General features: G+C 42.1%; 1 protein-coding gene across 10 annotated transcripts in view; it reads right to left on the bottom strand.

Annotated features, from left to right (window-relative positions):
- Positions 1-18,083, bottom strand: part of ST7 (suppression of tumorigenicity 7) — a 185,257-nt gene that overhangs the window by 31,295 nt on the left and 135,879 nt on the right. For all 10 annotated transcript variants that reach the window (XM_041002393.1, XM_041002396.1, XM_041002394.1 and 7 more), the window contains 3 exons: positions 14,826-14,940; positions 4,534-4,606; positions 2,940-3,042 (listed from right to left, as the gene is read on the bottom strand). In XM_041002393.1, the coding sequence (XP_040858327.1) occupies positions 2,940-3,042; positions 4,534-4,606; positions 14,826-14,940 (291 nt within the window). The remainder of the gene's footprint in view (positions 1-2,939; positions 3,043-4,533; positions 4,607-14,825; positions 14,941-18,083) is intronic.

Below are 18,083 nucleotides of genomic sequence, written 5' to 3' on the forward strand. Positions count from 1 at the left end.
TTCCTGACTTCCCAGGCCCAAGGATGGGCATGAGCATCCCTCACCCTGGCACCTTATGTTCGCAGGTGGAGGGAGTTGCTGACTAACCCTCCTGGGGTAACCGCCTGATATTATCAGATGGCGAAAGATTACCTGTGCACTTCTGCTTATGAGATACTGGTGAAAATAAGCTGGCACTTTAGAGAAGGAAGTCCTCGGCTGTTTTGGGGGAGGTGGTTATGCATAATTTCTCTCCCTCTCAGCAGTGTTTAGTAAGGTGGAACAGCATATCGTTAGTGGCCGTTCTTGCCGTAGGCCACCGAACCCTCCTGTGATGAAGAAGCCATCCAAGTGCTCGAGATTTGATGGTATCTTGAGGAAATCTGCAATCTGCATTAGGAAGCAAGTGCCCTGGGTAGCCACGTGCCCACCCTCATTAGAAGGGTTCAAGGTGGGGCTAGTCTGCCCCCTGGTGGGATCTGGGAGGCACAGGAGGGTGATACTGAAGAGCAGATACCCCAACTTAGTCTGAGCTCTTTCAGTTTCCCTGTGCGACTGCCAGCAGGATATTTTCACCTCTCCAAACGTTCAGTGCCCTCATTCATGTAATCAGGATGAACATAATATGATACAGCTCAGTGCTGCTGTGAACAATGATCAAGGTCATGTGCCATTCAGTTAGCACTGTGCTGCCAGAAACCATGAACAAAGACAAGGATCCTATCATCGTGAGGAAAGGGACCCGGATGAAGGCTCAGGTGCCTTCCTCACACTAAGGAGAGTTTAGAACATGCACTGGTGTCTCGCTGATGCTCTAACTACCTCCAGCCTGCAAAGGCACCCGTGTCGTGTGTGTGTGTCTGCTTAGGTACCAGCCAGCAATCCACCACGTAGCAAAGCAGGTGTAAAGCAAGCTGTCGGGCCTGTGTTAGCGCATGTGCACCCGAGGCTGGCGTTCGTTCTGAACAGGGGAAGCCCTTGCTCTGTGGAAAGGTGAGGAGCTGAAGAGGACCTGAAAAAAGTCCCATCTCCACACAGCCTCCAGTAAGGCCAAGCGGCGGAGAGAATCGCTTTGCCTGGGTAATCTATCTTTTCTCAGCTTCACTTATGAAGGACAGTGAAGTTAAATATTTCAAATGTTTCCACTTTAAAAGCTCCATCTTGTAAGCCAAATAAAAGCTAGCTGACTTCTAAATTCTTTCATGACAACTTTAAGCTATTTCTTGGGGCTGTGGACATTCTTCAGAGACTCACCATTATTGGGAAAAGAATTAAGTACTACTTCAATCAAAATCTCTAACCACCAAGTAGTATATTGATTCTGTCTGATGCCCCAGGATTGCCAAGCTCTGCTTAGGAAAACTAGGAGAATTAAGGCCTGGTTATTAGACAAGTCAAATATCATTTTTAACAACCTACAAGTATAAGTTAACCAGCTGTTTTTTCAAGAGCTTAAAATGTAAATGTACTCCCAGTTGATCTTTATTGAAGGAGGTATGTTGGGCTTATATTTTTATTTTCACTTGAAAAACAAAAATTTGATTTTGAGATGCTAAATGTGTGGCTTCATGGTTGATAGGTGACAGAGCCAGAATCTGAACTCAAGTCTTTGCCTGGGAACCCTGGACATCACTGCTTAATACCATGTCTAAATGAGCCTTATTTATGCTCATAGACTACCTCAGCACTTAGGGAACAGTATTCAATAAATATTAATGGATGACCTAAGTTAACTGCAATTCAGGATAATGTTTTCATGGTAAGTTTTAAACTTTTTTTTTTTATCAAAATGGACTGAACACATTCAGTTCAGGCAAAAAATATGTCACATAAAGATAGATAATCATAGCGTCCTATACACGATACCTAAGTTGGCAAACACTAGGCCAGTGCTCATCCATGGAACCAGAGTGGGTACAAACACTCATGCCAATGTGGCACAGTGCACAACTCTTCACGCTCCTGCTGAGGGACACGATGACCCTGAGTCAAACCTCAGGAATGATATTAGATCACTTATCCCTGTCCCTCTGGATGTGAACACAATAAAGTAGGTAACTCCACAAATCATCTCGCACACACAAACACACCCTCTTGCCACAGCATTGAACAACACAAGCAAGCAGCCTTCACGTGTTGTCCTTTTGCTGGTGGGTCTTCACCAGATATTCTGCCAAGAGAGCTATGCCTTGTAATACCTGATGTGGACAGCAGGGATAGTGTCGTGGAAGAACGAACATGCTGGCTATGGAGAGATGGCTACGCTCGGGTAATCATAAGCACGCCTCCAGCTGCTGAAGAAAGCATTACAGGAACATCCTCTGCCCTGATCTGATGGATCTCTTTAGAATTGATTTTAGAAAAAAATCTAAGAGAGATATGGAGTATTTGTAAACTGCTCAAGCATTTGGCTAATACTTAAACATGTGCTACCATGGCCCCTTGTTCAGATGGCATTTACAAAGCAAAACACTGCTGCATAGACTGCAGTTCGCAATATGATTTTCTAGCCAATACTGTCACTTATTTATAGGATCGTGGGCTGTCGCATTGATGAGATTTTACACAGTTTAACTGTAGATCAGCTATGTAGACAGGCAGAAAAATGGATACCTGAGTTTAACTACAAAGTTCATTTCTCAAGTTTGATCTGTACAGACGGCAGTCGGCGTGAGGTCCCCATCAAAGCTCCAAGGCATCGATGCCCTCAGGATCTCCACATCCTTCCACATTCACGCTTCCTGACCTATCCTTCTTGAGCACCGCCTACTGATATGAAGTCCATGACTCAGCCCCAAAGCCTTAAAGACAAAGCTAGTACCCAAAGACTACAGTGGCATTACCATTTCTAGATTGAAATCCCTTTGTTTACAACAAGTGTCCTGGAAAGGGGACATCGTGGGCAGGGCATGTTTGCTGGGCATTCCCACCCAGCTCCCCAGGGATGGCCATGGACTTACCTTTGGCACGTGAGGGTTGAACTCCACTGCTCTGTGAATGGCCTCCACTGCATTCATCTCAGCTGTGCTCAGGCCCCGCCGCGATGCGGCCTCGGGAGAGAATCTGAACAGCAGAAAGACACAGAGCATTCAGTCGGACCACTGCTTGGGCATCAGCTGGGAAAGGCAGATATGGTACAGGGGCCCACAACACCACAGTGAGCCGGAGGCACATGCTCACAAAATTTCCACTACATGGAATCTCGGAATGACCCCTCGACCAAAGCCAACAGAATCCCCAGCAGAAGCAGAAAAATGTGCTTGCTACTAACAGTGGTAAGGAGTAAACTCTGCTGTCAAGTCTGTCTAACAAGCTAACCTGTTTCCTACAAGGAACCTGCTTTGAGCAGGGGAAGAAGATGACTGACAAGGGCAGACGGTGCAGGAAAAAGAGAAAACCACGTTATGGGAGAGTGCACTTGGTTAAAAACAGAACTGGGGAGGATCTTAAAGGAGGCTCCCAACCCAATGTCAGTGCTGCGATGGAAGGTTAAGGTGCAGTTTCAGTAACAGGCAAGCCTGCTTGGGATCGTACAGGCAGGAACTGGGCACACCCAAACTGTGGGTGACACCTGCCCAAGTGAATGAAAAAAGGAAAAATAAAAAAATAATTAAAAAAACAAAAAACAAAAAACCAACCAGACCATGCAATCTCTTTCTCACCTCACACCCAGGACTAACTCCAGAGCTGTGCTTGGCAGGCAGACACCACAGGGGAAGCTGTGACAACCCTGGCCCTGCCCTCCCAAGCTGGAGTCGCTGTGTAGGGAGAAAAGATGTTGCAGTAGGTACTGGCGATCTACAGGATAAAAAAAAAAGAATGAAAGAAAATTACTTCGGTCTTGAAGTGCACACACACTGAACAGCAAACCCGCCTGACACAGTGGACGCTGTTTTCCATTCCTCTGCTTTTCAGCAGTACAAGAGGGGTCGCGTGGGGAAGCCCAAGTGTTGATCCACTCAAAAACAGTCAAGCCATCTAGGCCTTTCCACCTGCCAGTCATTCTCGGGTGCTCAGGGACATTCTAAATGCCACAGCCACCTGCTTGGATCAAAAAGGCAAATGTCCCAGTCCAATGGCAACTCCAAGCAGAGAGACCCTGAGTGGACAATTAGCTTGGAGTTAAACAGGCAGAGAACTGGGAGATGGCCACCACTCTGTCACACGACGTGTTTATAGAAGGACTACTAGCTGTGGGCTGCTGAAGGCAGAGGAATATGCAAAAAATGAACTAAAGAGTAACATTGTGTTGTATTCCTAACCAGACCTTTTGTTATCTACTGTCGGGGTAAGAAAAAGAAAAAGAAAAAAAACAATTCAGAGGTACGGAATTTCAGACAAATTTCTCTTTAGGGACCCACACACCCTTACAATACCTGGGGATATATGTTCCCTCCTTTGAGTAGTGAAAGGAAAGATCAGCGGGTTTTGGAAAAACGCATACTCATAAGCAGGGGTCTCATAGCCTAAGAGAAACTTCCAGAGAAATCCCTTGGAGGCAATACATCTCGTCAAGTCCAGCTGGGCATTCAGTACTGCACAGTTATTACTTACTTGTCAGAGACAGCTCTCGCTTTGAGCAAGGCAGCTGTGTAGCATATTGTTGCCGACTTTGGTAAGCTTATATCTGCCGGAGAAAGAAGAAAGCACAACAGTAAGTTTGCAGCAATAAAGAACAATGATTCTCGACACACTAGCACTTTGAACACAGAAGCCCAATCACGTATAAATTAAGAATAGACAGGGCTTAACACATACATCACACGAGAACTTCAAAATAGAATGAAATGAAGTGTGGTTTGTATTTTTGCAAACGAATCAAGTTTATTATACACAAGAGGCTGGCTCTTCAAAGAGTAATCATTCTGGTTTAAAAATATGTATTTTTGGTTGTAAAGTTTATTTAAGGAGGGAATGGCTTTTAATACATAAATTCAGATGTTACATGAAACATGTGATATCATGAAAGGCAAACAGAACCTCTTTACCACTGACAAAAATTTATCAGTAGGCAAATGGAGTATCAATGCGAACAAACAAAAAAACAGATTAAATAAAAACACCAAACAGCAAAATAAAGTCTTTGTTTTTTGTTTATTTGATTGTTGTTTAATTCAAGAGGCAGCAAGACAAAATGAGTGTCTTATCTGCAGGTCCACTCCTCCGATGCCTTAAGGGCCCATTTGGCCAGGCTGAAGAAGGGAGAAGTCGGAATCTCCACCCAGATGTCCCAGGTGGGTGGCAGACACCCGGTGTGGACCGTTATCTCTGCTTCCCAGGGCCTACGGTGGCAGGAGGCTGCCACTGGGAATCAGAGGTGGGAATGGAAGCCAGCACTCAGGAAATGCAAGCATCTTTATCATGAGGTCAAATGTTTGCTCCAATCAACTATTGTTTACTGGTAATATTAACAAGATATTTACGTAACAGGTGAATTATAAGAGGTTCATAGTCAGTGTTTCAATAATGTTAAAAATGTAAAAGTGAAAGTCAGGAGAAATACATAAATCAAATATATGTGAATGTAATGTTTAAAGGGCATGTGTACATACATAAAATCTTTAGCAAAGTATAGAATTTTGGGCCTGATGCAGTACCCTAGTGGCTAAAGTCCTCACCTCATACATGCTGGGGTCCCATATGCGTGCCGGTTCTAATCCCAGTGGCCCCACTTTCCATCTAGCTCCTTACTTGTGGCCTGGGAAAGCAGTCAAGGACGGCCCAAAGCCTTGGGACCCTACACCCACGTGGGAGACCGGATTGGAGCTCCTGGCTCCTGGCTTTGGATCAGCCCAGCTCTGGCTATCGCAGTCACTTAAGGAGTGACTCATTGGACGGAAGGTCTCTGTCTCTCCTCCTTTCTGTATCTCTGACTTTACAATAAAATAAGTAAATCTTTAAGACACACACAAAAGTATATAATTGTGTTCACTAAAGTCTATGATAAGCCAGGTTGACAGTGTGACACAGGGATACCGTCTTAATTCAGAATAGGTACAACTGTGCCACTCGCAGGAGCTGCAAAATGCGCTGGAGGTTAGAGGAGCTCCTGACATCCGGGATACTGGCAGGCATCATCTCAGGGCTGTTTGCAGCTCAAACAGAACGGCATTACAGTAGGAATGAAAAGGAAAGTCCCACACTTAGCCAACAGACAACAGCAGAAGGAAACAATTTCCCAAAAGAAAATGAATCCTCTCCCCATAACAAGGATTTGTCATCAATTTCAGCCTGAGCAATTTTTTTTTGAGGGAAATTTCAATCACACAGATAAAACACAATGATTAAAAAAAAAATACTTCAGCTCTGTGGGATCTGGGGCCTTCTCCACAGAAGCAAGGTCAGTGCTCTTGCACCTTTGGCTCAAGCACGTGCATTGGTTTAGTTCAGGCACCACCTCCCTTCACTGGGAAAGTTTCTCTCACCTCCCCTTGCTGGGTGACAGATGCCCCTTCCATCTTGGGTTAAAGTATATCACCGTCTTTAGATCTTACAGCAAATTGTCTGTGCCTTTAATTGTCTATGTTCTGCATGTTGTGTGCTCCAGGCATCAAAGCTATGTTGTGTAATTACTTTGTAGCCATAATAAAAAACAGAGTTGGTGGATCAATGTTTGCTGAATGAAATCCTAAAATAATATGATAAACATAATATGATAAACATATCACATCATGTAATCATGGCAGCTTCTTTAAACTTGTTTATGTCCAATGTAATTTCTGGAAGCCAGAAGTGATCAACGTAGATGATATCTTAAGAGGAAGTTAGAAATTTGCTACTGAGAAAACATGTACTGCGTTTGTCTTGCGTATGCCACTCCAGCTAAATGCTGTGTGAAATTATATTGATGCTCTAATACAGATGTCTGAAATAGCTATGCAATGAAGAACTTGGGCAGTAACAAAAAAAATAAAAGCTGTAACGAGGTTGAAGGAAAGAAGAATCTGGCCAGAGAAAGGAAAGGCAAACCACACCTCTTTGGCTCCTTAACGATCCTTTATTGGAATGATCCTGCTAAAAGAAAAGGTCATCTTAGGAAGAATGACTCTCAATTTTTCAAAAGTCATAAATGGCTCATAACAGCAAAAAGGGAATGCAATGATCTTGGAAGAAATTTATGTATTTATGAGTATAACTGTCAATTAGATAGGCCTGGGAAAACCCAGAGGCCAAAAGTTCAGATGGAAAAATTTTCAGCAATTGTCTGTTTAACCTAATCTTTATCAATACTAAAAACGGAGATACAGATTTAACAGGATCTTCACTACTGTTCCTACGCATGAGATGGCTTGGTCAAGGAAGGGTCAAGTCTCATTGTATCACTCTACGGTATGTCCAAATGTAGCAGCCAGCATATACATCAATCCCTAACCGTTTCTGAAATGAGGGCATTATGGCATAGCGTTATCTCCATGTAACCCTTCATCATGGGCCACAGATATTCTGAATGACCCTAGGATCCAGGAGTCCAAAGACTGTACAGACACAGGGCTTGCACACAAGAGTGTCTATCCTGGAGGTTTCAGAAAGATTCACTGAGCACTGACTCATCTTACTTAGCATACATGGGGGGGGGTTAGTGTTTGTTCTCTTGTTTTTTAACTTCTTTCTCCGCTAGACTGAGAACTTGGTGACACAGAACAGAACATACTCTTCTACGAATCCAGATGCACCAAAGTTAATATCCTCAACATGAGGAGCTTAACTGCTTTGCAGATGTGATTTGAAAAAATAATAATAATCCAATTGTCCTCTGTGATCCTCTAAACGCATGAAGTACCAAGCATCTCATTTCTTGTGCAAGGAACAAATTGATACAATCTCTATTAAATATACTGGAAACTCAAGTTACTCGAAATATGTTGTGCAACCATAAACCAACCCAACAAAACTGGAAAAAGTCAACAACAAGGCAGTCCATTTCTCCTGTTTATGATGTTTTGTCATTATGTGATACTATCCTCCATACGCATGTCTTCAATAAGGTTTCTCGGTTTAGTCTTGTTCTAGACACAAGAGGAGGAAAAGAACAGAATTATAGCTTCCTATCTGTAAGCATCTGTTGCTGTTGGTGGCAGGTAGTGTGAGGTCTTTTTTGACCCATCTTCAAAAGGTCAGTCCAAGGGTTCTCCCTTAGCCAAAGGTGAAAATGTCACTGAAAAAATAAAAAGGACTGATATACAAAATCCTCAAAAAGATGCGTCACATGGGAGTTCAATGATTCAATCAGGAAATTCAAGATGACCTTAGTAATTTGGGGCAGGGGGAGGGATGGGCAACACACATTCAACTACACCCAGAAAATTCATCTTATGCTACAGAGCCAAATTCCAGATGTTGTTTGCAACTTTTGGACCAAATTACCCAGAAGGTTTGTGTCAGAAGGCCCTACTGTGGCTCTTCCCCTGGAGCCAAACACAGCAGTTTCCGTGATGGTAATGGCTGGCCAGGGAAGGATGCTACTTTGGTAAATTATGATAACTGGGCAGTAAGGATTACTAAAACCAACATAAATTTAGAGGGTTTGTGCATGTGCCAACTGTGAGGATTATAGATGTATGCATTCATAAAAGGTCTTCCATCATCAGAGACAGGAGAAGTTTCTCATGTGTGCAGTTCTCATTGAAATGACATCTATTATCAGAACTCCTGCTCATCGCATGGACGAGTCGAGTCCCTGGCAGTCTATCATCTGCTGGAAAGTCACCTCGGAGGCCTAGTGGCCTTGGTGTGCCTCTTGGTGTCCATATCAGCAGGGCACCCCACACAAAGCTATGCAGGGACCATCATTTCCCAATGATGGTGCATACAGGCCCAAAGCCACACCCCGCAGTTTCAATGCTGACAATCATTTCATCTTTGAAGCAGCAAAAAAAAAAAAAAAAAACAATAAAACAAGATTCACTGCTCATCTTTTGTACAAGCAGTTTCTCTGGGCCTGGTGTCCTGCACTGTTTCCCTAAGAGGCAGCTCAGGGAGGAAGGCTGTAGTAGCAGCCCTTAGGGTCTATCACCAGGCATTGACAACATCTCATAGCTTCTTTGGAGAATGTAGCCTTTGCAGTGGAGATTTCAGAAGCTGCTAGTGTTTGTGGCATCAAAGCTCTTTTCAAATCGTCTGAGGAGTGCTGTGTTTGCGGGGGATAAGGGGGAGTCTAGACCACCAGACACTTGTCACGTTGATGAGTACAGATTTTATTCATTGGTCCTCCTGACATCTCAAATCCTTCCTGTTCTCGCTTACTGCGCAATTGTGTACAGAAAAGACAGATGAGCCAGAGGCCATTTCAAAGCAACTTATGATAGCTGATTCGTTTATGTTAGTTATAAGGACTTGGGCAACAAACAAGGTTCAGAAAATTTGTTTACAACTCCATGCTGATTCTGCAAAGCAATCTCATAAAAGGCTTATTCTAGGAATAGTCTCAACATAGATTCCCTAATGACTTCTTTAGAACTTCTGCTTTCCATCTTCTGAGATGAAAATAATTCCTCCAATGTTAGAAACATGTCCTGTTCTACTGAGTACACTCTCTGCCTGTTATGAGATGACAGATAATAATGCTAATTTAGGATGGGCTTGATGGCATTAGTAAGAATGGTCTTGCTATAGCTGCATTTATATAACAAGGGTGACTATTAAAAACAGACCAGCTACTCCTCTAAGGGAAACTTCAGCCCCTGAATTTAGAACAATCACTAAATGACTTAATGCAGTAAACATCTTCAAGAACCTGGATTTCTACATTCATTGGTGCAAACTGCTCGAAGGCTGAAGTTGGTGATGAGGAATGAAAATCCCTGGAATTTCTCTTTTCACCTTCCCAAAAGTTTAAAAACTGTTGACCAACAGTGAAACTAAAACATTTTGTTGAAGAAAAATTGGCGAGTTGAGGTCGGGTTTGCGTCCCAATGTCGACAACAATTTATGAGAGTGGACACGATAATGAGCATAGAAGACTGAGGATTACTTCAGTAAGGAAGAAAAAAAGCTCAAAAAAAAAAAAATCCCAGGGGCTGACAGAGAAAGAGACAGGCCATGGGGGCTCACAAGCTAGGGGGACCAAGGCATCTCTAGGACCATAACTCTAAAGAGCAAGGATGGTGGTTACATTAGCTGCTGTGACGGCCGAGGGAAGCCTTAATGGAGCCCTTTCTAACTTGTTTCTGTCAATGCCTACATCTCTCTACTGGCGGCAAATATTTGTTACATAGGGTTTCCATCCCATTTTGCTTAGTGCATACATGATAATAAGAAACAGTAGTACGCATGCTTGCAAGGAGCTGCAGGATGGACCCAGTCTTGCCTGCATTAAGTCCCAGGCTCCTTCAGTTTGTGTTCTTATCATCAAGTCTCTATACGTATGTCCTGCTAGAATCACAGCTTCAAAAACAGGTTGGAACACTACCTTTTGGGAAGACACAAGCTTGTGTTCTTATTTTCTCATGTCTACATTTTATATACGGTTCTGCGTTTGAGCAAGACTGACCATCAACAGTGACAAGATTCAGAGGTGGCATGTGTGGCTCTGCACAACAGCTAGCAAGTTCTGAGCTCAGACAATGTGACCACGCTGCCCTGCATGCTCAGTGTGAATCTGAACACCTGTAATCCTCACAACCAAACGACCAGGTGGCTCATCTCTGGCAACTGAGCCTTTGTAAGTCTCGCTTCCACTTCAAGAGGCAAAAAACCATGCTTGGAAGGTTATACAATTTGTTCAATTTCGCTCACCTAGTGAAAGGGAGAGCCGGGACTTGACCCACACACTGCCCGCCCCTGCAACCCATCACTGCCTTTTGGTATCCCCAGAGAATTTAACCAGACAGAGGCAGAAGCAGAGGCTCCCAGTAGAGTACTCAGATTCATACTCTGAGTTTCTTCTAGCATTTAAATGCACCAATGATAACAAATAAGAAACACATGAATTCTTTTCCAGCTTACAGCCCTGATCTTTGAAGTTTTGCACATAGGTGGCATAAACTTTTCTGAAAGGCAATCCAAAGCTTGTGACAATGGCTTCTAAAAGAAGGGTTCTGATGCTTAATCACCTTGAAGACATAGCTGTCTTTTAGACAAATGTATGACTAAAGAGAAAAAAAAAAGAGAGAGATAAGTTTCAAGTTATATGGATGCAACAGAATTCTGTTTGTGACTAAAGAAATCAGGTATAAACTGATGGGAGACAAAAGAAAATCACATGTGCAAGACGGCTTCAAAAGACAAATGCAGATACTCATTTCTTAAAGCATAATTAGAAAGGACTGCGAAAGGCAGTTTGGCATTGCTTAAATTCGGCACCATGCCTTTAACAGGAGAGAAGCAGAGTAATTCACTTTAGCGAGGCTTATGTTTATGGAAAACACATGGGCTTTCGAGCCACCTGGACCTGGATTTGAATCCCAGCTCTGCAGGTTTCTTGGAATGTGGTCTTGCAAATCACTTAAACTCAAAAAGCCCCAGTTTCTGCTTCTGCTAACATGGAATAATGATCCCCTTACAGGGTTACTGTGAGCATCTAACATTAGTGGTACATTCTTCATAAACTGTACCAAGTAAGAAGATCAACAACAAAAGGATTAATAAAAATAATTTTTAAAATACTGTCAAGCTCATGGTGTGATGGTTTAGGGCATCAGGCTGGAGTCAGACCACCTGTGTTTCTAGCTTGCCTTTCCTTTAGTCATAGAATTCACAGTCTGACAAAAACTGTTCTCTAGTAACATAAAATCAACAGGTGTTGACATCTTGGAATCTTCTCATAATAAAGTTAATTAATTTCTCTCTATGTTGGTTACTACTGCAGTGAAATGGACTAAACAACAGTATCTACCAAACATCCTATTGGTGAGGCTAAATGAATCAATCTATGTAAAGCTGAGAATCATGTTGACACTGGCACACCGGACAGACTCAACAACTGTTGGCAATTGCTGTTGTTTTAGTTCATGGGAAGGGCACTACAAAGCCAGAACAAATCACCTGAACAAAAGCTGGTTAAAAAAATGAAAAGAGAAGAGCATGCAAACTCCAGAGGATGGCAAGACAGCATCCCAGATTAATGGCTAGAATAATAAAATCTGAGAAGCCATCTCAGGGGTAAAAGCAAAATTGGTCTGCAGGTTACAAGGAGGTGGGACCAATTAACTAGTAATCCCAGCAGGGATCCAGTTTCTAAAGCACTTCACTGTGTGAGGAATTGTGAATGTCAATGACTTTGAATTTCAAAGCCAAATAATTTTTAAATGAAAATGATGAAGAAGCATAAGGCAACAGGAATATATTTTGCCTTTCTCTTTTTTTCCAAAACATGTTCTTCCCCCAGTGTCACTGCCATGCCTGGTGACCTTTCTAAATCCTTTTTTGCATAGGTCAGAAAAGCAGCACTAATCCTGTTGTATTGCTTCCCAAAATGACACTTAAAAAATAAAGAACTCAGGCACCTAGTAAATGTGATGAAGAATTGCATGTCCATTAACCATCCAAGAAAAATCTACCCAACCAGAGCACTCCACTGCAAAGATAACATAATCCTGCTGCTTTGGAGCAGCCCCGTGCAGAGGGATGCAGAATTGCCTGCAGCATCTCATGGGTGAGAGCGATGGTGGAGGAATCCAGGCGCCCCTACGAGCTGTCTGAACTCCGTGCTTCTAAAGCGCCCACTTCCTTACACATCTGCACGTAGGGGCCAACAGCCTCACCGAAGTCCTTCCGGCCTTCAGGGAAAGCAAGCATGGCTGAACCTGAAACAACCCGTTTCATGGTATGGGGCGAGAAAGAAGGAGAAGCGTGTTTTTTTCAACAGTTTTGAGTGGTTGCAGCTCACCCCTCAAGAACAGTAACTTCAGCAGCCACTTCATTATATTTCTACTGTAAATGATACAGGCCTGGGCCAAGTCAGCACCAAAACTCCCTTCAGAATTCATGGGTTAGGTCATCTGTACTCGATTGACAACTGCTGGACTCCAAGCCCCTAATGAGGCATCTCGGCAACAGCATGTGTCCTGCCACTAATGAGGCTTTTTTTTCCATGAATAATGAACAAGAACATCATCTCTGTTGCCAGGTATACAACATAAACAAAACTCAACACAAGGGCCTTGGTATGGCGATTTCGTCCATTTGCAACAAAGGAATTTTTCAAAGTGTGAGCCAAGTTTTAGTAGAGGGTGGGACAGCTGTTGTAACAAATAATGGGAACATATGTTATCAGAATCTAATAAATCAGTGTTCAGTTGCTGTGGAAATGAGACTATGCAATGGGATATATGGAGACAGTGAAAAGCTCCAAATGAGTTCATTTCTTTATTTTACCATCAGTCTTATAACACAAGGCTGATGATTTCTGTAATGAACTGAGATCTTCATGAAAGGAGCCTTATGAGATTTGTGATCCCAAAGGCTCCACTCATTAAATCTTTATTTTCTTAAGTCTTGATAGAGTTTGTTCAGTACAGGTCAGCACTGCGAATGTGAACACTGGAACTCCGCAACACCTTGGTGGCCACTGGTGGCAAATGGAAATGTGTCCTGCCACCTGAAGCTATGGGCACGGAGCTGGATTCCCTTGGTTCCAGAACTTCAATGTACGAGTATTTTGTCTGCAGGGCAGCCTCAAAGCTTAGAGCTTCATTCTGGGAACAAGTGTTCAGATGAACGGTGAGATCCCAGCACATAAACAGAGAATAAAAGTGAGCTGACATGAAAGCCAAACAAGTCCTTATTTTGTTGACTTTAAAATGCCCTATACAAATACTTTTTTCTCTTTCTAAAATCAGTTCCAGATTAGGTGGCATATATCTTATTTCAAAGCACGGGTGTGTCTGCACAGGCAAGATGATGTTATCATGGTCTGACAGCATTTTCATGAATTTCAGCAAGAATTTGAAGAAAACAAAACAAAAACAAAGTCTCGTGATGCTTCAGTTTCCCCAGCTGCAGATGATAACATTAGCCCACTTCAGAGACTTGTTATGCCAAAAGTGAGACCCAAATTGTTTTGCTGCATGTTTGAAAAATGCAGCAAATCTGAAAATCTGTTATTCTGAAAACTCTTTAAATGCCATTAAAATTAAAATGTTATAAAGCAAAAAAATATTATATAAGAAACACTCCCTGATATCAATTTTATGAATACATTTCTTCTAGTGACAGCTACTGAAATAAAGCAGAATATTATAACGTTCTACAGACAGTGTTGCAGCCATACCACAATGGGTAATAAATAACGCAGACAAGTTCTGTACAATTAACCAAATAGTGAATTCACAGATAATGCCATTATGAGAACAGTCTTTACATCTCCAGGATGTATCAATTTACTTTTCTGGCTTGTCAAGAACAGGTAACATGGGATTGATTAATCATTGAGTAAACCAAAATAGTGAAAGCATTTCAAGGGTTTCCATGTGCAGAAATGGAGATTGCCTGCTGGTGAGGAAGACTTGAGAGGACTCAGTGTTTCCCACTGAGCTCTCACGTGTGTCAAAGCTATTATACGGCCCCAAAGAACCGCTAAGTCTGTAGGGTCTCCATGCAGTGCCACAGCAGGAGCTCTGACCCTCAGTGCAGTCCCAACAGGGCATGCGCAACCTGCTGAGGTTCTCATGTGGTTCTTCACCATGGAGGGAAGAAAGCAGCATTTATGTAATTGCCAGATGGGGAGTCTGTAGGAGGCAGGAGGGAAAAGGGCACTGAAACTCTAAGACCACTCAAACTAAGTGAAAATCTATACGCCAGAAGTGATCAAGGCACCACACTATCTGAATTCTCCCTCTAATCTGATCACTGGATTAGAGCAAGGAGAAGGGAATACTCAAGTATAAAAACACTACGCAAGGACTTACCATCATACTTTGCCAAAACTGCCTGGACATCAGCATATGCTTGCAGTTCCAGAAGTGCTTCTAAAAGGTTTTCGTGGATATTGAACATGCTTAGCAAAGGGAACTCCTTCATTAACTAGAAAGTTTAAAAAAAAAGTTTACTTATTATTTATTATAATTACATTAAATACAAATTAATATATACATACATGTTAATATTTTTATTATGAATATTTTTAAAATAACATGACATTCTGGTACATATACACATAGTACAATGATTATGACAAGTATTTTAAGAAATATATTTTTAATTTTAAAGCATAATTGATATTAATTTATATATTTATATAATACAGACATGGTATGATTCTTAAAAGTATAATCACACTGGATTACATGTTTTCATATCAATTACTATTTTGGAAAGCATTAAATGCTCCACTTATTCCTGATATTTTTGTGGAAAAATGGAAATTCTGAATTTTTAACCTTATGAGGGAGAAAGCCCAAAAGAGAGAGCTTCTTATAAAAACTGAAGGAGGAGATGGACATTGAGACACGATGGGTTAAGCTGCTACCTCCTGTATCTGAAGCTTGGCGACTTGGCTTGTGATCCAGCTTCCTGTCAATGCTCCTGAGAAGGCACGTGTGTGATATCCCAAGTAGCGGGGTCCCTGCCGCCCGTGTGGGAGATCTGGTGGGAGTCTCTGACTCCAATCTTGGGTTTGCTCCAGCCTTAGCTAGTGTGACCATTTGGGAAGCAAACCAGTGAAAGGACGATCTCCCCCAACATCATCACTCTGCCTTGCAAATGGACAAGTAAATACATCCTTTAAAAAAACTAAAAAATATATATATCCAATAATGATGAAAACGCCAAAGAGAAATCAAAGTTAAAAAATATTTCCCAGACTTTCAGTTTTGTCTCTGGTCAGCTTATCAAGGGCAGTTTAGATGAAAGCCAGCGAGAAGGGAAAGGCAAGGGCATAAGTCAGTGTGTGCCAAAGTTAAGAAGCAGGAAAGTCTTACAAGGCAATATGGTTGAGAGACAACCTGTAGATGGGAGGCATGAGTAAGAAAAAGTCTACGGGTTCTTGCCTAGGGATGCCTCAATAAAACAGAAGTAGAGATTATATTTGGCAACGAAGGAAAGAGGTGGCAGGGAAGAAGTTTAGAGATGGGGGTGGAAGTGCACAAAGTGACAGAGTGGAGAGGCCAACTTGAGTGACTAACAGTTTGGAGACCATAAATGTATAAAGGGGTATAAGCGTCACATTAGTCAAGTTTTATCTAGCCTGAGTATGACTGCAAAATGTCAAATGATTAGATTGAACCTGGAAGACATCCATTTCAATGAAAAGTCAAGAAGCAAGAGTTGATTACAATGATGATTGGCCCGAAGACTGTAAACTGGATGCGGAGGAAGAGAGGTCCACAAGCAGGAGTCCACGTAAGTAACAATGAACTGCTGGAAAGCACAGAGAAAGTAGGAAGAACAGGAACTTCAGAGTAAAATATAATTTTACAGGAAAGTAAAAATGCCTGAGAGGATGATGAGGTTCTTTATGCAGCAAAATCATACATTGCCCTTCCTTCTCTTGTTTATAGATTCTGTATTCTATGACAGTGTAATTGACCTATTAAAATGAGATGTCAACATCTCTACAGCAATTACACTGAGAATGATAATATTCAAAAACAGACTTATTGCTAAGCAAGAAGCAAGTTGCATCAAGCTTGCACAGATAACCCATTTTTCCTTAATAGGAATATTTAGTATATTTGTTTTATTGAGCCAATAATCATCTAGCATATCTTTAGAACCAAATACTTTTTTGCTGCCCCAAATAATGTCATCAAAGAAAAGCTCCTATCAAAACGATCATATGTTCAATAAGATTGATGATCTGAATCCTCCAGGGAAGACTGCAGTATTTTCATTGTTAGTAAAGCAAGTGAATGAGACTACACCACACAGTTTTGATGTTTTGTAACCAATAAAAGTATTTCTTGCTCTGGTTCACTTTGATTCTAGCTGACATCATCCTTTCCCCCCAACTCTTTCTAATTAAAGCTTGTTAAAATTAAAGCTCTCTGTCATTCAGCATTTGGCAACACAATAAAGACATTCCCTAAACTGCAACATTTAAACATTTATCATTTTTGTCCAATTCTTCAGGTAATGATCAAACAAACTTCAAGGACACAAGTCATATTCTATAATTTTTAAAACTACAATTCCAAAATATTAGCTGTTGAAGGTTAACCACCAAGTCATATTAAAACCCACTGAGATTGTGTGCACACACATGGAGGTCTCAGCTGGTTTAAAACACAACCTGCAGTAAGACGCTGGGAGCCTGAGCAGCAGTGCTTTCATGGAGAGCCTGGACAGAGCACACTGTGTCCAAGAAAAGAATCACCAATAACAGGATCTCAAACCTGGCGAAGAGCAAATGCTGCAGAGGTAATTGAAGTCATACGGCAGCCTGGAAATCTTGCTCTCCTTACTTAATATGAACAAGAAGAGAGCCCCCTCTCCACTGACCACCCTTTCCAGGCCTTCACAACAATCTTAGCAAAGATGGACCCCAATACTGGACTGTCCCGGCTCCACTGCTTCCCCACAGCCTCACCTGTATTGGACTTGCCTTCCCGCAGTTCCCAATCTCCTCGTCCCGCAAGTACAGGCGACTTAAATGCTTCCGTGGAGACCCTACAACTCCTCCCCTCATTTTTTTTTTGTCTGATTTCTGTATCATTTGAGAGTTTGATGTCTTTTCCTTTGAAACTCACCTTTTTCAACAGCATTCTCTTCTGGTGCTCATTTCCTAGGTCCTCTGATTTCCACCTTGTCTGTTTTGTAAGTCTTCAGGATATACACCCACACTGTGTTATCATAACACCCTTATCTCTAGAACTATTTTTTTAAAAATTGTTTTGTTTTGTACAGGATCTTGGCACTACCACCTTCACTGGGATACCACCCATGTGCTAATATCCTGCTCTGACCTTTTTCCTAAGCTTTATATTGACTTATAAACTATCTTCCTGCTAGTTGTACCTCCTGCGCTTCAAGGCAATGCCTCTAACACTTAGCGGGTAGGACTGGCATTGTGGCTTAGTGTGTAAAGCCACAGCCCATGGTGGACATCGATTTGAGTCCCAGCAGTTCCACTTCCAATGCATCCCCCTGTTAATGTGTCCAGGAAAACAGCAGAAGATGGCTCACGTGTCTGGGCCCCTAAACCCAAGTGGAAGGCCTAGCAGATGCTC

The sequence above is a fragment of the Ochotona curzoniae genome, unplaced genomic scaffold (assembly GCF_017591425.1).
Source record: "Ochotona curzoniae isolate NIBS_2020 unplaced genomic scaffold, NIBS_Ocur_1.0 scaffold_2476, whole genome shotgun sequence".
In the NCBI taxonomy this organism is placed as follows: domain Eukaryota; kingdom Metazoa; phylum Chordata; class Mammalia; order Lagomorpha; family Ochotonidae; genus Ochotona; species Ochotona curzoniae.